Here is a 21014-nt window from a genome sequence, read left to right as displayed (position 1 = left end):
CATATTCCAATCACATGTAAGAAATACTATTTTTCTTCCAATTGTATTACAAATTATGTTTCGTCTTGTGTACCACATGATTCAATTCGACCGACATTGCAGAAATACAGGTAACAAATGCAGCAGAAATTAAAGTGACCGAGCAAATTCCGAGGTACGCAATTTAGATGACTTTTTCCAACGAAAGATATCACTGTCAGCGGTAAACGTTTTCTATGGTCAGGCATTTGCTCTACATATATTTCTCGACGATAGAATTCCGTAAAAGAGTTACGGTAATTCTTCGTTCACCGTGTTGTTCTTTTTTTTTTTTCTTTCGTTTAGAATCATTTTTAACTGTGTCGTTTAAAAACTTAACTATTAACGTTTTCGATCAAAACGCTCGATCAAAACAATTTCCGATGCTGTGGCTATAAGAACAGTTAGAAACAAAATCCACATACCAATTTTTATCTGTTTCGCGTGAAAGAATTTTCGAACGCTACGAACCAAAACCACGTAGATACGATTCGATAAACGTAAAAAAAAAAAAATGTCGCCAAAAGACCCGGAAGAGAATTGTTCGGCAAAAAACATAAATAAACCGAAAGCTTTTAAATTAGTCTGATACAAAGTTCTCTATGAAATCAATCTAAAACTAAAAACCACATATATAGCCGAACGTATTTCCTTTTTATTCGCCGTAGGTGAAGTGCTATTCAAATAACGCGATAGAAGATTCTTCGTCAAGAAGCTGAATGTTGAATTTCCCACGCAAGGCTTCCTCAAACTTGTGTACATACGATAGAAATTTATTTTACGATATTCTTGACCTTGTTTTCTCATGAATACAAAAATAATTGACATATAAAAACGACTACAGAAAAGTCTTCACTTGTTTTCATATTGAAAAGTTTCACAGAAACTTTCCAAGCAAGTCGTTCAAGAATCGCTATAACCTCGATATCGTTGCATTTTCTACTTACGCGATTCATGTTGCATACTTAACGCAAAGAAAAGTGGAAATTTCTCAAGGGCTAGAATACCGTCGCAATGGCCTCAAAAAACATTTTAATCGCAAGGAAAGCCGAACGTGGAAAGCTCGAACGAAATTCTACATCTGATACGCGGCCTAGCGTGTAACGGCAATTATCTGCGTACTCGAGAAGACGCGTCGTGTTTCGAAAAGCTCGAAAGCTATGCTCGCTTACGTCACGCTCGCCCTTGCGACTTCCGCAGCTCGCGTGTTCGTACGTTGACTTTAAACGGAAACTCTTAAAAGCAGCGCGGTCCGATCGTGTTGGAAATTATAAACAAAGTGGAAGGAAAAAAGGCTCGTTACAACGTTATTTACTTTTCTCGTATATATGGCTTTCTGAATAATCTGGCTTTTTCAATAATCACATAGGGATAAAAGGCATTCAACTCGGTGAAATTTAATCCTTCGCGACTCTAGGCCAGCTTTCGATATTCCGTTGCAATGTGGTTGAAGCTATTGTTTTATTTGCTTATATTTGATATGAATTTTCGTTATTACGAATATATTTGTTTTGAAAGGACGCGAGGAAAGTAAGGGGTTTGATGAAATTTGTTAATTACGATGTTCAATAGAAGAATGGTAATGAGTAATGATTAATAAAATAATGATACTTGATGTGATATTGGTATTGAATCGTGCGACGAAATGTCGACAAAATAATGAGATTTAAATGTTAAATTAGGAATAACTGCAATTACGTTTCATATTGACTTGTAATGACAACAAAATGCTTATTTATTTATCTGCAGTAATATTGGAAATATTATACAATAATAATCGTTAAAAAATAATACGGAATTCATATCATCCTACCTATGGTGTTCGTGTCAACGTGTCGTAAATAATTTTGTTTAAGAGGCAACGAAATTTTAACTCTTCGGAAAACTAGTTAAACTTTGTAATTCCGTATCTTTTATATCTTAATGACATGATTGATATCGTCATTCAGACTGTTGCAATGGAATAGATGAAAGCACGAACATGGAGTTCTAAGGGTAAAAGATAATGCCGAGGGAAGAACGTTGAAATTCTATCCAAGTCAAAATGTAAAATAAAAGAAATTCATTGGATAAACGATGACTGCATCTCGCGATTATTTTATTCAAAATCGAACACTGAAAAGGACGTGTTTAGAGCCGTCTGTGTTCGTAATAATGAAAAATTCTGATGAGAAGTAATTGCATGGTTTAAGGGTGTAAACCTTTCAAACGAGGCATTTCTTGGCGTTATCACGAGAACCTTGAAGTGCTTGCAAAATGCCTGTTCTTGGAATTAGTAACCCATTGAAACTTTAAAATTAGAAACTTTCATACAATTTTAGCCTATACTCGTGAAGCCATGTAATCAAAGCCTCTTAATCGCGGACGTAGTTGGTCAAAAACATGGAAGCACTTTTAGCATCATAATTTTACTGAAATACTGCTGTGTTCTAAAAAATGGGCAGTTCTCCTTTTTTAAATCAAAAAAGAAAAAAATGTATTCGCCGTTTAGCGGAAATTTCTTTCAAAGCGTAAAGATGCGATTAAAGTAGCGAGTCTTAAAGTTTCTAAAAAAAGATGTCTTTGAGAAAAGTTATACACCATCCATAATTGATTATGCGAACCATGCAGCTGCGTGCTCCACGTACTTATGCGTCACGGATAATATTAATATTTAACCCTTATATCTCGAGTAAAAAAAAAAAAACAACGAGAGAATATTTTACGTTCGTGAGAAAGCAGGATAATATCCATCCATTTTCTAAAGAATTTTACATTTACGCTTACAAATATATACATATAGACGAGAATAAAAGTAAATATAACGAGTAAAGAGAAAAGCTAGTAAGAGAAAGAAAGATTACGTTAAAAGTAGCTTCCTGATATTACCTAAAACCCTTGTGTCTGTTAAATGATCACATCCTGCATCTCGGTTTACTTCACTCGCCCTTTTTCACACCCTCGCTACTTCACACGAGTGTGCAAATGGAACCCTTCGATGTAACTCGATACACATCAAGTAAAACATTAAACCAGTGCTATCCAGGATAGCTTTCGATTTTCGAAATCTCAATCATTTTATTTTCTTTACTTTAGCGCAAAAAACTATATGTATCGCGTGTCAATAACGCGTTACACATTAGCAACCACAGGTAACGATCCATTCGAGAAAAAATAAAACTGTGCGGAGTATAAATTATGGACAGCGCTACTTTAACGCGTTTCATGGTATACGGCGATTTAACTTTAATAAAACTCCGGCGTCAAAGAGAAATAAAATTACGTCGTACTTTGATTATACTTCGATCATATTCAGATTCGGGAAACTTACGTTTATTCAACTTTTAACATTCGGCATTTTCTTTGAATCTACCTCGCACGAATAAAGAACCAAGGAAAACTTCAACATTGGTATTTATCACGAAATCATCGATGAAGCACATGCAACGTAGATCAACTTCCAACGCTTAAAAAAAGATTCCAACAGCTCGAACCGTGACTTCTCGATATTCGATCTTCACGTGGCCTCGAACAAAGTCCCGCTAATGAAGAGCATCGATTTTCGCTCGACCCATTGCGTATGTGTTCTGTGTGAAGTCTAGTGCAATCGATACGGACAGACTTCTCTGAAATTACGTATATTCCCAGCGACGAGCGGGATTCGAGGAGCATGAAAATAATTTCCACGATGGACGTCTTCCGATGCTTTCGACGATCGTGCAGCATGGCTCCTCGAATCGCCTCGAATCTTCAAACCCCTTTAGAAATCTCGACCCGTCTATCTGTGACCCCTATGTATGTTCGATGTCAACAATTTTTTTCTCTTGATTGTTGTGTACCGTGACCTTGCTCCTTGGAACCCCGCGTCCAAGAAGTGCATTGTCCCATCTAGTTGAACCGGAAACGAGAGCCCCAGGCGATCGATGGAGAACCTACGAAAGTTTGCGGGATCTCGAGGGCGTACAGAAGGCCTCACTTGTTTTGGCGCAGTTTGACGTTCGCGTTGTTGTTGTTTAAACGCAATTTACAGTATAATTATATTAAATACATTGAAGGGAGCATTAAGGGGTAATTGGAATGAAATATGCAACTGCGCCACTTCGATCCAGCAATTTTAGGTTCTCGCGTTCAACGAGAAGGAATAATATTCTGAAGCAAAGCAAGTGAACTTGGAATTCGATTACGTTTGCAATATAAAGTTCCATATTGTAGATTCTTCTATGAAAAATGCAAATGGGATAAAGAATAATATGAAGCTTCGATTATCCATTAGATGCTTAAATTTGGAAGATTATTACCTGTCTTGTTGAAAGATCGACGCGCCTTTTCATGCCTCCCGTGTCTCTAATCTCTAAATGTATCTGTTATCCGTAATGTATGAGACACTAGAAAGAAAAAAAAAAATAGAAATCAAACTAAAAAAGATGCAACTGATAACACTTACTAACCGGCATATAATGCCATTTTTCTTTGTTTGTTCTCTGTGGCGCCCGTTGTTGTATCCACCTGAACACCTGAAAAAAACAAAACCACTCACTGAAAAAAACCTCTCAAAAAATCTCAAAAACTCTACCTCCAGGTCTTGAAGGTACTAATTAAATGCCTCCTTAACGAAGTTTAAATAAAAAGGCTTGTTTTCGCCGTATGTAGCGCATGCTTCAGCTTCTATGGATAAGTATTATTCTACTTCTTTCTTTCTTTCTTTCTTCTTTTTCTTTCTTTTCATTTTCGCAGAATTTTTCTTTTCCGCTTGCTCGCACTCGCTTCGATATGCACGCGCGCGCGTGTGCTTTATATGTCTCACGCTTTTCGATTATCTCGCTTTGTTTACTCTTTCGGTTCTGTGATTCTACTGATTATTTCATCTTCCGTACATCGCAATCGCGCGAGCAACGTTTCCAACGCGCGATCTCCGCCCTTCTGGCGCGATAACCAGCTTAATTACTTCGTAACTCGCCACTACCCAGGGATTTTCCATATATAACCGAAGGATTTTTTTTTTTTCTTTTTTAAGTAACGTTACGAGCTTGCGGGTTGGTCTCGCATGTCACGATATAATTATCCGGGGACCGACGCGACGTTCACCCAACCATCTCGTTGCTGTACGAAAAACGAGATATGCCGGTAATCGAGGGAAGCGACCAACGTGCTTCCTGTGCTTGAAAGAAAATGTTGCTCGCGACCACTTTTTAAACGTTCGCCACTTTCTTGCTAATTGTCGCCTCCGTATTCCGATCTGTTCTGCTGTCGCGTTACTTGAATCGATCTCTGACTGTGATCACACTCGGAAGACTAAATTTTTCCAATTTTCATAATGCTTCCAAGTTTTACAGCCACGATGTTTCCATAATTTCTTTTTTATTCCTTTGATTCGGTATCGTCATTGTGTCAAGAAGAAATAATGCGAAGACGAAATGGAAGGATTTAGTCACTCGAGATGTATTACAGGCATTCGATCGTGATCTTATTTGGTACTTCGATCTTCTGAGTGTACCCGCATGCGTAAGAATGTTTATCACAATGATGCGCATGAACGAGTAGACGAAATATACGATAGCTAGTAGGTACAAAATACGACACATCTGTATAGCATAGTTAGACGAGTAACTCTAGATTTGACGTTCTGAAGGCCGTATCGCGATTACGTTAGCAAATAAACTAACCTACGTGTCATTCCTCCTGCTCTTCCTTTCTCTCTGATTTTCTCTTTCTTCCAAACGATGTGTCTTTTGGTTTAAAAAGTGAGAAAGGGACAGCAAAGGACAGTTTGTCGTACATCCTGTAAAATGTAAAGAAAAAAGAAAAGTAAGGTAGGAGAAAGAAGATGGACAATTGCAAAGGATATGTCGAAATAGACAAATATGTGCAATACTACAAATATTTGGAGAAATATACTAGTCGAAGTAAGGAGATCCTGTGTACGATAAGAGGATTGTGGCGATCGCACATAATTTCCATCGAACGTGTACAATTCGACATGTGTGTAGTACGTACACGTACGAAGAAAGGTGAAAAAGTAGACGAAGCCACGGTGCACCGTGCGTGAACGCTTGTAAATATATATATACACGCCACGAACACGCTTTTGAGAGAGTAGAAAAGCCAATAGAGTCGACAGCGAATGTAGGTGACGCGCGAAATTAGACGCTCCGTATTAGTCGTCTATCCACGGAGACAAGACAGTAGCGCATGCAATGAGCACGGGGCCCCGTGGACAATATCTTAATTGAAATCTAGCCAACCGCAAATCCTACCACGCGCCACACCAACCAGACGTCATAAACTAATTGGATTAGATTCTCTCCGTAGAGATTCACCAGCTCTATCTCGCTCTGCCTCTCACTATCACCCCTACACTCATTTATATCTCTTTTCATTGCTCTATTTTATTCACTTTTGTTTTATTATCTTCTTACATATTATATTCCTCCTTTCATTCGTCGTTTATTTTATTGCATTACATCTCATTGTGTTTTTTACTTTTTTTCTTTCCTCCGCATTGTTTGATTTTGCCCTTTCTTACTTCCTTTCTCTTCCTCCATCTTTGTTTCATTAATTTTAGATACTTTTCTTTTTCTCGGTTTTGATATTTCATTTCTAGCACCGATTTCATTCAGCTACTTTTTCTCTGTGTCTTTTACGAACGATAATACGTGTCTCTTTTTTCTCTTTTTGTATTTCTTTTCTTTTTTTTTTTAATAACGATTACAAATTCGTTTTCAAACAGAGAGCTTCTCGATCCTGTTTCAAATATTTGTGCCGATGTATCAAGTTTGTTTTGCAAATATAGCGAACGTTAAATATTAGCTCTTTCAATTGCATAAATATTTATTATTTTTAATTAGAGCGTATCGAACGTTTTTATGAATCAATTTTAGAATCAGCTGGTTTGCTCCGGGATAGGGAATCTTTTCATATTGTTCTTCTTCATATTTGATCTTGTTATACTTGAAATATCTTTGTTTTGCTTTATTAATTTTCCAACGGACCTTACCTTCGAGCAGTAATGTTTATTGTTAATGTAATGTAATATTGTTAGATAAAGGATCAAGAAGTTTGTTCTCTGGCCACGATAAAATGCTCGGAGCACGGCTTTGAAATAAGCCAATGTAAATAAAACACATCTTATCGTGACTGTAAATAACATTTGTAAATAACAATTCAAATGTCACAAATATATTTGGCATGATACATCCTTCATAAATCTTTTCTTTACTCGAAATCGCAGTTTCTTATACGCGACACTTCTCAACGCGTGAAATTTATGTTCCACGTTTTTGAATATCAACCGAATGATCTATGTTAAAATGTAATTTTCAGCGTCACGTTTCCATCATTTATTTCGTCAATTTGTCATTACCTTCTCTTTTTTCAATAACTTCGCATTCGTTTCCGAGTAAAATTCATTCGTAATAAAACTGATGTATATTTCTGTAATACTATCGTTGTAAAATTTTTCTATCTTTTCGATGATTCGTACATTTTGCGAGTCATCGATTTATTCAGTTCTTCACCGATTTCTCTTCTCGTTCGTTCTCATAGTTCTTTTCGTTATTTTCTTTCCACTTCGTCATATTTCACCATTCAATTACCCTCTTCCTGTTCTTTATCTCTGTCTACACAATAGAAAAGAAAAAAACCGGAAGATATTGTTCTCAAATCAGATGAGCATTAATTTCTATCTTTTCTCAGACAATGGCGGCGACCAAGAGGAACGCGGCGGGTCTGACGTCGGCGGTGCCCAGAGCCACGTTAAACGACGAGGAGCTGGTAAGAATTCGTCCTTTAACCACTCTCCTTTCAGGCATCATCGTCATCTTTCGCGTTGCCTATTTAACGATTCTTCAACAATCTGCAATCGCTATACAGCGACGAATAATTTCTCAACGAATCATTATTCGCGTGAAAAACGATCGCGCGTTCTCTTCGACCAATTTACCGACAAAGTTAAAGACAACAAGAGTCTTATTTGATATTTAAATTGAACATTTAAAATGACACTTCAAATTTTCCAATGAATTTAATGTTCAAAATTTTAAGATCGAATGTAGGAATATTAATATAACAACGCCATAATCGAACGTTTTTCACCGCGATACACGTAAAGAAAAGCTATTATCGGGATGAAACATCGATTAGTATCGCGATCGAGACAGAAAATCCAAAGAATCGACGTTTCGCGTTCCTGGGATGTTTAGATCTGTGCTAGAACGAGGGTGAAGAGCGTTTTCCGCGCGAAACGTCAAGAGATGAGGAAGTGAATTGAAATTAAAGAGACGTTTCCTCCGGTCGAGAATTTTAATATCCGCGAACGAAGCTCGTTAGAGGAATCTTGATAGTCAATTTTCGCATGGATGTTCGTGAGATAGCTGTGCGGAACGCGATGAAACACGACCGTGTCGATTTCACTAAGTGTCGTAAAACATCGAGGTTCCATCAGCATTGATTGGAAGATCGCGTGAGAAAGATAGACAACCGCGATGTTTTATCGAAGGTCGCGACGACCAGATATCGCGAACATATCGAATAAGTGCAGACTACAGTCTGTTTAAACGTGCAGATTGTTTCTTAAAGTCTGAGGAGATTGTAGAGGTTGTTGGAAAAGTTTCCAATGGTGCTAGAGTATATTTTCTTGCAGACAAATAAATTAACGAATAATGAGTTCACAGGTAAAATGAAATTGAGCTTACGTTTGAATTAAAAAGCTCGGAAGATCTTTGGAAAATTACATATTTCGAACGATTAGGAAGAGATAGTTAATGATATCGAGGACAAGGACGGATTAAATTATCGATGAAATTTTGTTTGCATTTGTCTTTATTTAGTTCGATATTCGAAATTGAGAAATTCGAAATTTCCGAAATTTCCGAAACACGCGAGTCTTGCAAAGTATTTTGAAATTCCTATCGCTTACGTTTCAGCCCGGTAGCAAGTTTCTTCATTTCGAAAGGAAATTTTCAAGGTGATCGTAATTCGTACGCCTTGAAAGCAAACTATATTTGCCGTACACGTATTCGTGTTTGCCATCTCAAACTTGGCTTATATTGGATTTACGTGTACCAGAAGACAAGTACTTTTTCTGCAACCTCAACTAAACAACAGCCATAAGATATTTTCCACGCATTAAGAATCAATCTGTCCAAATTTTCCTATTTTTCAGGCTACTGAAAATACGAAAAATTGATTACTTGAGACAATGAAACTTTCAAGAGGCATCTTTTATCGATCATTTTGATATAGATAACGAGTAAAGTTGACATAGTAAAAGAGTCAAAATTTTTACCGAGGGTTCATTAGAGACACGTGTTATTCGGTCGATTAAATTTATCGATGCAAGTATCAAAGTCCTTGAAAGCGATGACTCGAGCAAAAATTCACTTTTACTGTCGGTTTTACAATAATACCGTAAAAAAGGAACACCTTCGTATTTTCATCAGTCTAAAAAATAATCAAACGTCCGATCGTTTAAACGAGCTACGTCACAGCAAGAAACTAATTTCAAGCAGAATGACATTTCAATCTCGACGAGCGATTGTAGGAAGAAAAAAAGTAGAAAAAAGATAAAGGAAAAAAAAGTAGCAGTTCGCGAGACGTTTTATCGGGCGACGGTATTTTAAAAGAAAGGTTCGCGTTGAAGGAAGCGCCGACGTCGACGCGATCAAGTTGGCATTAACCAAGGATCCAGCTTGCTGAAAGTCGTGTCATATTGACGTGGCGTCAAGGCGCGGCAATTTCATTCTGCGCGACGATTGGAAACATCCAGCGTTTCCACAGGGATGATAAAACACGAAAAATTCACTATTACGTTTAGTTAGAATGATATATTAGATAGTAAGATACGCGTCATTGTAAAATTTAAGATAATCAAGATAAATACATACATCCACGAGCGTTATCCAGCGATGGCTCGCCCGTGCAGCTGAACTATAACCTCTGATAATTTGTTTTCTTTTCACATGAACTGTGCTGCATTTTATCCTCATTTCCGCGCTATTTTCTTTCACGTAAGTGTGACCCAACCTGTCTGTCTCTTTTTCTTTCTTTCTTTCTCTTTCTTCTATCACTTTCTCTTTCTTTGCCTTGCTTCTTTTTCTTCTTCTTCATCTTCTCTATCTCTGTCTCTCTGTTCTGGCTCTTTCTATTTCTTTGGAGAAACATGTTCTATGATACTGAGGAAAGCAACGTTCGTAGCAAACCTAGACGAGTCGTGCTCTCTCTCTCTCTCTCTCTCTCTCTTTTCCTTTCTTTCTTTCTTTCTTCCCTTCTTTCTTTCTTTCTTTCTTCCTTTCTCTCTCTCTCTTTCTCTCTTTAGCGGCTAGGGTGAACGTTTCAAATACGCATATCTGCATAATAATTTGTATTTGTACACATTCGTCGCGAGCATTGCCAAACGTGAGCGCCAGTAGCGATCGAAACGTGCGGTACAATCGCGATGTATGTATGTATATGGGTCACGTGTAGGTTACTCGCGGATATGAGATGCTACAATGGTCATGTAAACCGAGTATAATTAGGATAGAGCTAGGATACTCCGATCCCTGCTCATGGGTGTCGGATGTTCCCCGTGTTCGTCACGTTGCCAAATAGAATCGACCAAACTACGTTTAGTGGGAAAACGTAAGACATACGGCTGTCAATTTCTCAACGATGTCCTATTATTAACGAACCTTGGCCAAAGAAAGGGCCTGAAATTTCTGTGCGAATTTATATAGAATTATAAATATTTGTAAATCGATTTCCTTTCTTGAAGGAAGCTTGATTAAATATATAAAAGCCTCAAGATATTTCCTAAAGACAGATTTTACATTAGAAATAATCGCAATGGCAAATTCTGAGACTCTATATTTCTGTAATGAAAATTTTAAATAATTCGTAAGATCAAAGCGAAATTTGATATTTTTGTGGTATTTCGTTCTAAAAAACGGGACATTTATATTTAGAGTATACGATATAATATATCCATCATAATTTCAACTTCAAACTTTTATGAAAGCATTCGCTCGATATAGAAGCATTACATATTACAATTATCAACGTGTGCTGCTAAAATTTAAAATTAAAATTCAAGCGACGTAAGTCTTTACGTGAAAATTCCGCAGGTGTCTTATCGTGTTTTGACACAAGATTTTACGCAAACGCAGAGCATTGTCTGCTATCCGAAGCAAAAACCGAGCATAGAAGAGTGGGGAACATCCTGAACTCACGACGTTACCCTTATAGTGCTTTTTAGCGGATCGATGCTTTTACATCCCTTGCAGAGCGTTCCAATAGTACAACATCTAGAAAACGTGCTCACCCTCTCTTTCTCTTTCTCTTTCTCAATCTGTCGCTCTTTCTCTCGAAGTCTTCGAGGCTGTTGAAAAAAGCCAACCAAATCGGTGCAAGGAATACTTCATCGAATCGATAGGAAAAGTATTGTTTTTCTCTGAAGAAAAATGTCCCAATAATGTTCCATTCGTCGATCATCCGACAGGAGGTCCTCTCCAAGTGTCGATACGAGAGAAAGATGAAAATCGAAGAAGAGGAGAACGGGGACGAAGGGGTCTCGCAAATTGACGACACCTCGCGCCCGTTTACTTCCGGAGACACGAAAGAAATAGATACAGTAACCCGTGATTCCTTGTAGCGTCCTCTTATAAACTCGACTGCGCCGATTTCAGCAACCAATGCGCTACCTGTGTACGTCAAATATGCAAATAGTCAAGTACAAAATCTAGACTCAGTTTTTTTTTGCTGAATAATATATTCTCTTTGATGATGTAGCACACGTTCTTCGTAACACAATGATTTACCAGTGTCGGAGCTTCGATCCTTCATTCGATGACTCATCTTTATTTGGAATTGAAAATAGCACGAATGAAGGAGAAGATTTTTGAGGAGAAGAGAATTACGCGAGTCTCGAGTGTTAAGTATGGTAGCTGCTGATGATGTTTGTATCGGCAAAAGTTTGTTGGAAGCAAGAGCAGAATCGGGAGATATTTAATTTTGTAGACATTCAATTCTTCGAACACTTCTATGTACTTTTCAAGTGGAAGTGTTTCGTGTTTGTTCGTCTTGTAAATACCATATACTGTTAATATTACTATTGATAAAATAATGTCAAAGCAACATAATATATAGGAGAAACTGCATGAAGACTTTGAAAACAGTGTACATAAATTTCACAAATTCAAAGCCAATAGAATTTACCAATGTAAATGCACTATACCATATCAACTTTCGTAAGCGAATGTACATACGTGTTTTGCATATTCTCGCTAGATCAGGCAGAACCTTCGTAGTAGAATCGGTTAGATTTTTCATTTTAACGCGTTATGCCTACTGTACGAAAACACTAGAAAGTATGTGTTTCTATTATTGCTATTTTTCTCACAACCCAAAAAATATTCGGTTCTAAAAAACTCAATGAACGAACAGACAACTTTAGAAATTTCGAGAAAGTAAATCGAACTTATTTCTCTTCTCTTCGTATTCCTAGCGTGTATGTGTGTACGGTATACGTACATACGTACATGTATAAATACAGATACGTGATCTGCACAGGCAGCGTAAGCGGTTGGCAAGCGCAGATACACGCGTGCAACAGTTTAAAGAGTAACCAACCCAATCAATGGCTTGCGCCACGCAACGTTAGCCCCCTGGTTAGAGAGGAGATTCGGAAGGACTATACCGGCGATACCGTGCATAAGCAGGCATTGTATATTGAATGGAAATCCTTGCGAATCTCGTATACCTGATTAAACAGCCCAACCACCGCAACCTTCGGGGATTCCAGCCTCTGTCCTTTGTTTAATCTGTGTACACAGGATTGCGTATGTAATTAGGTCTCGCCAGGCACCAACTCCCTCTGGCACGTTATGATTGTGCGCGTAATTATGTACGAGCGCTAGCGTGTCGTTTGTATGAATGACAGCGTGACATGTACACATATAGAAAGTGAGTACCTTTGATCTTGCATGAGACTAAAGCAAGAGTTTCATGAGGTGAGTTGACGATAGGAACGATAGGAACAATAGGATGATTGAGGTAGTAGAGGAAGACAAACACGGTTTCAAATGGTTGCAGAAAGGTTCGAAGTTTGTAGAGATCGTTGGACATTCTTCTTCAGTTTCGTGATTTCCAGAACAAAGAAGCAAGAAAGTTGGATTCTCCGATCGTTTTGTAACCGTGTCTGCGCTCTTCCTTGATTGGTCACACGCGAATGCTAACACTTTGACTCTCTGCTCAAACGAATAGAATAGTTACGAATTCCTCAAGCTTCTCCAGAATTTGAACTGCAAACGAGCGGAGCAATCGGTTGGTTTGACTTTCACGAAGGAACGAGGAACGATTAGATGAATAGCTATTAGATGAACAAATACATGAGAATAACCTCGGTTTGCAATCTGTGAAAAGTATAACTGTTTCTGTACGTTTGATTGGTTTGGTGTAGCGTTTTGTAAATCGTCTTGTGTATTTATAAATTACGTAGTGTTTTCAGAGGGATGGAGAATATTAGAAAGAAATCTTTTATGGCAGTAAATATATGTTTAGTAACATCATCTTCTTCTCTCTATCAAAATTTAACAGCATCACATGAAGACTCGTCTTTGCCACAATTTCTCCGAGAAAGAAAATTTCCAAGGAAGACAATTCCAACAAAAAATAATCGTAACGTCCATATAAATCTTCCGTATTAAGCTTCTATAACTTTCACAAAAATGATAAAAATTCTACAAACATCCTTTTCCAAATAGGAGCTAACTTTGTTTGACTCGATACCAATGTTTAAAGAAAAGAATAATAAAAGCTTGTTCGTAAGAATGTTCGCCCAAACAGTGTAATAAACGTTAAACGTTCCTCGTTATCTCGGAAGGAACTATCGATTCGGTTAACGAGTAGCAGAGTCGGAGTCGTTGGAATGATCCCTGCAAATACAGACTGTCCAATACACCCCTTGCCACGAACTTTCGATACGCTGATTTCTAACTTGATTGTGCAACACTGCTGCATCCGCAGAAGATGCACGTGTACAAGAAAACGCTGCAAGCGATGATCTACCCGATCTCTTCGACGACGCCGCACAAATTCGTCACCTGGACGGCCACATCGCCGACCTATTGCTACGAGTGCGAGGGTCTCCTCTGGGGTATCGCACGACAGGGGGTGCGGTGTACCGAATGCGGTGTCAAGTGCCACGAAAAGTGCAAGGATCTGCTAAACGCCGACTGCTTGCAAAGTAAGTACACATTGTCAATTTTTCCTTGAAAATCAACCTGTGATTTGATATGTAACATACGCTGGTCGATTTACTACGTAGTCAGAAGAATATAAAAATTTACAAAAGATAATACCGTTAGTTATACACCGTATAGTTGTTAAGTTATACGGTTCATTAAATTGCGTTTCACAACGATAATCTCACAAATTGTTTGGGATTAAAATAGCAATTGTTAGGATTTTATAGACCCCATTTTGGGTCCATCGCTTATGGGCTAATTAGAAATTTGAAATTATTATAACTTGGTAACAGGCAGTTATCAAAATTATCTCTATTCTACATTGCTGAATTTTGCCGGCAATTTGATATCGCTATCTTTGTAGAACATTATCGACGTTTTTGATACCTGCGTGTTTGGTATTATTCGCTATTAGATCGAAGTTCGTAAACTGTGTTATGATTCCGTTATTAATTGCTAGCTAATTAGACACGACATAACTAGCTTCATCGGGAATTTAGCGACGAAGTTGAGCAATTTCAGCGGAATCGTTAGTTTTGATAATTAGTTAAAATTAATTGTTTCCAATTTGTTTAATGATAATTTTGAGGGGAATTATGAACATCTAGGTCGTATATATTTTCATTTTCCAATTATAATATCAAATTATTAATATGCGAATAGTAGATTTAAAATATATGATAAAATGTAAATAACTGATATTATAATATGAAGAATTTTGGAAGCTACGCTTCGGTCTGCGCAGATTATTCAATAATTCGTACGATTAAGATTTAACAAATTAATCGCTAATTCGAGGAAACGGAATTACTTTGCGGTCTTTACAATATAAACCGTATTCAGGAACAAAGTTTAGAAGATATTTTATTTACGTAATAAATTCCCCAATACCAAATACCAAATAAGCGACTATGAAAAGATCGTGAAATTTTACGTAATAAATTTTGATATTAACTCGATATATTAATTTGATATGAATAAAGATATAGACTAGAATTATGTGAATCGGTAGTTTGACAAATTATAATTAAATTAGGCTGCATTCCATTGGTCAGAATAATTAGAATTGTTGGCACTTCGCGAATCGCATTTGTTAGATGCTGAAGTAAATTGAGCTGGAATACCTCTGATCTTCTGCCGAGCTTCAAACGAAACGCAGTCAAATTCAATTATCGAAAACGGGTAAGTTAGGTAGGACGTTTATTCATAATATCGAATACCAATCCTTACGGATTAGCAGAGCAATTTTTACAAGAGAAAATACGCAAGTATTTTTATTAAATCCAACTAAAAAATTGAAGAATAAATCTGGGATAAGAACGAAAGGAATGAATATAATGACAGCGACTTATCGTAGAACATTTCCGGAAATATTAGGTTGTCCGAAAAGGTTCTTTCGTTTTATAAGGTGATATTAAATGAACAACAATTTCTGTTTTATATTATTTTATTGAATTAGGTATGATCCATTTCGTTCTATTTCTATTATTACGTTCGTGCGTAATTCAATAAACTGATATAAAACAAAAAACATTGTGCGTGTATTATTTCCTTATAAAACGAAAGAAACTTTTCGGGCAACCTAATAATTCATATTTCATCGAGTTTCTGATTTTCAAACGTATTTAAAAGTCATAGGTTTATCAATGCGCAAACCAACGCTTCGTTTCGTTAGCGAGGAAACTATAATACGATTTATTTTTGATATTTAAATGCGCGAAATCAAAATTTAGACACCTTTAAAATCTACTTTATATATATTTCTTGACATAAGAAACTTTTCAAACCGGTACTCTTTTCTTGTAAAATCTTGTATCGCGTATTTTAATGTCTATCTTGTGTGTAATGTTAGTGACATTAATTATGGATTTATCACCTACTTACAAAGCCTTATATCTTCGTATCTATCAGGCCTTTAACGATAAACTACTTGTTTTCAGCCATCAGGTATTATAAAATTTGGAAAATCAAGAAAACTGTATTTACATCTTTCCCATCTTCAAACATGAGAAACACGTCATATAATAACACATATATTCAAATATTTATATATCTACTAATTCTAAACTATAATTGAGTTATGATAGGTCCAAAAATTTCATTAAAAGCACTCGTCGAATTCTATTTATCGAATTGTCAGAATTGTCGAATTGTCGGATATTGGACGATCGATAGAATGAATCTGTTCGATGCATAATACAAAACGCCATTAAGTCCAATTAGACTCGAAACGATAAAATAAATTGCAATTGCGCGAATTTTCGCTTCCCTTGCGATCTCGAGGTCGCACGATCTGCATACGAAACAAAACTATCACGACATTAACTTGGCTCGCGACTACGTTGAGACACGATGAAATTACATCGCATTTCTCCAAATTTAATTACCAGAAGCGAAGCAGAGATATAATTAACGAGCAGTTCTAATATCTGTCGCGTAGAACGCGGTCGCAAAAAGCGGAAGGAACTTTAAAATAAATCTTGCAGCCACCGCGAAATTTTCTGTTCGCTGTGACGAAACGATATCTAAAATCGCGGATAATAGTGAACGTTATATTATTTATATTATACGTGTTATATATATCTGTAATTTCTAAATCAGGCAGAGTGCAATATTAACAACATTCTTAAGGAGATATATTTAGAAGTACGCAATGAACGTTTACGTATGTATTTATAGGAAATATAATATTCCAAAATGTGTACATTTAAATTGCTCGTGTGCTTCCCAACGTGCAATAATATAGAAAATACCCAGAGTAAAGTACTCGTTGCAATATATTTAAAAAATATCTGAACCAAGTTCCTATTTAGACTTCTCCATTGAAAATATGAATTCTCCTAAACATTTACGGTCTATTTATAAGAATAAAACGTTGCAAATAATAAATAGAATACGAATGAAGCGTATATAACAAGTGAATCAGCATTTTCACTGACCCTGACTGTTAACACAATTGGGAATCGCGAAATTTCCCATTTGCAAATTTATAAGGAAAATTGTGCGTCGAATAATCTGCATATCTCTGTGTATTCACGGAGTTAACGCGATACTGTATGAATACGTATCGGCAAAGTTGCGAAATAAATATTTCACTCGACTCGATTCTAGTACTTTACGATTGACCTACCTAGCGAAGTAGAATTAATCGGCTATCTGGCAAGAGCAGTTCAATCGTAAAAAATAGTTCCCAAAGCGGAACATTTCAAAGCGTTTCAAATTAATCGCGTGAAGTATGAGGGAGTCATCGAGAGTTGAAAATGACTGGACGTTTGTTACGCGACGCGTATTCGTTCGATCGTCGATGCTTGAGAATTAAATCGACCAACGCTTTGGCGCGTGTTGATGAAAACGATAATAACTCTCGCCAGGCGAAAAGTTTGGCCGTTTTTCACATTGGTAGATTATACGACGAACGCGCTGCGGGGATTTATCGACACACGCACAATCGGATCTCGAGTACACGAAGAGTTTTTATTTCGGTTAAATCCGTTCGTCGAACGTTGAATTAATAATGCGTTCGAATGCAGTCGAGTAGCGACTAGATCAATGAATATCAATTACGAGCATAGAACGCATAATCAATTGTTTACTCGGAATCCTGAAACACACACGCAGCTTCGTAAAGTAGATGAGACAGATGGATGTAATGGGAATATAATCGTGCAGCTTCTTCTTCGCAAATAAATCCTCTTTGTTTGTTGATTTATTCTGCTACGATATAGTTAGTATACATACGGTAATAACGTACAGTACCACCGAGATATTCTAGAAAAAGTATGCTCTTTTTATGAAATATTTCTTTGTCGTCGTGATTACTTACATTTCATTATCTGTTTTGACCTGCAGCAACATTTAATTCAGACCTTTTGTTACGTCGCGCGAAAGGGTCCGTGCGACGTCCCTTTCAAAAGATAATTTTTCAAAAGATAAAACCTTTTTTCGGATAATTTGTACATATTAAAAGCGTCAGCAGTTACTCTTGGGACTCTGAATGCAACCGAAACGAGGATACATCCTACAAATGTTTATGTAAATTCGTATTTCTACTCATACAGCTGATGAAACAAAACTCAAATGGAAACATGTTTTATTTTCTAAATGTAACGATATGTACCTTACTTTGGATATTTTATATTTTGAATTCACGGACACCCTCGTACATTTTTCCATATTTACACTCGTCTATCTTACCATCTATTTAGTAATTAATAATTAGCTAGGGTCAGAGATTTTTGTAACTACAGAAAATTCCCCCAATAAGATACGCATCATAGCAAGTATTTAGTATTTATTCGGTCAGCCAAATAGTTACTAGATTTTTGTCTTCTATGACTAGAAATATTAATATATATATCGATATATTAATCTATTCGTTATCATGTGATGAAACTTCATTTTGGCGAAACATCACAAAAATGATATTATTCCAGACGATCAGAAATCTCGTAAATTTAGAGAAATATTTAGAAATGGACGTGATATATATCTGATTGATAGATATATTAAATATTATTTGTGGAGATTGCGGTTGATTCGACAAATAGGTATAACAAATTCTTATACTATATTTTTAAAGTTTCATCGCATTTTATACCAACATCGAACATTATTCGTATTTGGTAAACAACGATAATATTACTTTTGCGGCGTATTAATTTTCTCTGGTTCGTGGCTGCTTGTGATCGGATCGTAACAGGTGCATCGATATTTCTCTCTTTGCTGGTTGGAAATCGTGCTACCGTAAATGACCTGGTTCGCCACATACAGCACGTTTTCAAGCACCAAAGACAACGATTTTAACCAACAGTATGGTATGGCTGGGCTCTGGGCTACTTGCCCAGCCTCAATTGAAACGTACCGAACAGAGAAACGCGTTGCACGGATACACGAGAAAATAGTGGTTGGAAGTCGTGCAATCGGACACAGTGGGCGAAATATATTGCGATCGCCATGAACTTCGATCGGAAGGTAACGCGGTACATGTTGCGGCTACTGAAAAGATTGGATTCCATTTCCCCAGGAAACGATAGATTTTGGGATTGAAGCTCGTTTCTTTAACGAGTATCGGAATTTTGATTAGAATGTCAAACGTCGCTTCGAATCGGAATTATTTTCGTTCCGTTAGAGGCCAGAGAAGAATTGCTGATGAAGTTGGAGAAATCTTTGACCGTTTGATGTAGGCGTAGGATGATTTGTCGTAATTGATAAAGTTCAAACAAGTGGAACAGAGACGTGTATATTATATTATTATAAAGTTGTTAAATTATTATTAGAATATTAACCCTAGAATATGTTACGACCGTTCGCGGAGAGACGCGATCGCGAGAAGGCACGTCAACGGGAGTCGTAAATTCCCATTACGATTAAACAATCGACGCCACGAACTGATCGATCCCCTTATTTCTGTTACGATAATAGGGGTGTTTGGATTGAGTTTACACTGTGTTAATACATATATAATATCGTTCATTCCAGCAGCTTTGTAAAGGTGAATAGTTACACTGATGCGTCGGTACAAGATAAGAAACTTGTCACAGACGTTTTGACTATTATAACGATGAAAAAGAACTGATTTAAGGGTAGAACCCATTACAGACTTGTTAAATGTTCTAACGATGAGAAAGAACTGGTTTAAGCGTAGAGCCCGTTACGGACTTGTTGACTGTTCTAACGCCGAAAAGAAAGTCGTACGAAAGTGACGATGCTGTGTCGGAGGAGAGCTGGTGATGGGTGTTCTAGCGCGGGGGACCATTGGATTTGTTAATGACATTTTTGGTCGGAAAAGTGAGGGTAGTAGACATTGTTTCTGATTGACTATTAAGACTGTTGGTGGATTAGGAAGGGTCTTAGCCGCCCTCGATAGAAAGTTGGTAGTAGGAAGCATCGCACGTGAGAAAAACTAACTTTCCCGTGTTTCCCGTAACAAACCATAAACCTTAGAAAACGCTTTCGTAAAAAGATCTTTATTCGATCTGAAAGACTTTAGCTAAAATTTTCTGAGATTTATCGTCGATCCTTGAAAATCTTGAGGGTACGCAATAAGGATGTGCGGACATCTGGCTACCATCCTGCTCGCGGTGTGTAGCCTGGTCTAGGTAGAGTCGGCCGACCTAACAGAATACGATTACATATTATTACATATTGCTTGCTCGATATTTCAAAATATTCGTTTAATTTGGTTTTATTTAATTTATTTTATTGACGATAAAATAATCAAATGTAGGTATTACTTGAAATAAATGAACGTTTCGTCACTTGCAAAACTAACGAACGCTTGTATTTTAAGGTCAACCCCGCTGTACCTTTTCGTTCATTTTCAACACAGTATTTTCCTATTTTTAAAAAGTTTGAGAAAAATATTTACCGCTAAAAAATTACCGTTTCGATATTATACATAAAAATTTTCCAAGGATATCATAAAGTCAATTTGTTTATTGAAATGAAAGTGAAGCTAAGACACGCAAATCTTAAAATAGCAGTAGGATTATAAAAGATAAACTAGTCGATGTACCTTTATGGGGATTAATTTTTACCACAGATTTAGGCGAATTTGAACTGCATGAATTTCGAGAAATCATTATTCAAACACTTATATTTATCTATCAATGGCTCATCATCTTACGCGTAGAATATTTAAGTATCAGATAATTAATTATGATGCCAAAGTTCAAATTGATCCTGGTCTAAGCTATTAACCGAATGACGAGGTCGTGCATGAAAATTAAAAATTTTAATTAAAATTTTATCTAATATATTCATACGATTCGCCTGTTACAAGATTTGCTATAGATATGC

At 36.8% G+C, this 21014-nt stretch overlaps 1 protein-coding gene across 12 annotated transcripts in view; it reads left to right on the top strand.

Moving 5' to 3' along the window:
* The window catches only part of LOC132909895 (protein unc-13 homolog B), a 373086-nt gene that overhangs the window by 288857 nt on the left and 63215 nt on the right, over positions 1 to 21014 (top strand). For 11 of the 12 annotated variants that reach the window (XM_060965194.1, XM_060965204.1, XM_060965174.1 and 8 more), the window contains 2 exons: positions 7690 to 7767; positions 13996 to 14215. In XM_060965194.1, coding sequence (XP_060821177.1) covers positions 7690 to 7767; positions 13996 to 14215 — 298 coding nt within the window. The remainder of the gene's footprint in view (positions 1 to 7689; positions 7768 to 13995; positions 14216 to 21014) is intronic. The other variant, XM_060965136.1, reaches the window with a different exon arrangement.

This window comes from Bombus pascuorum, chromosome 1 (assembly GCF_905332965.1).
Source record: "Bombus pascuorum chromosome 1, iyBomPasc1.1, whole genome shotgun sequence".
In the NCBI taxonomy this organism is placed as follows: Eukaryota; Metazoa; Arthropoda; class Insecta; order Hymenoptera; family Apidae; genus Bombus; species Bombus pascuorum.
Note: the sequence above shows the minus strand (reverse complement) of the source record. Positions and strands in the feature narration are given on the sequence as shown.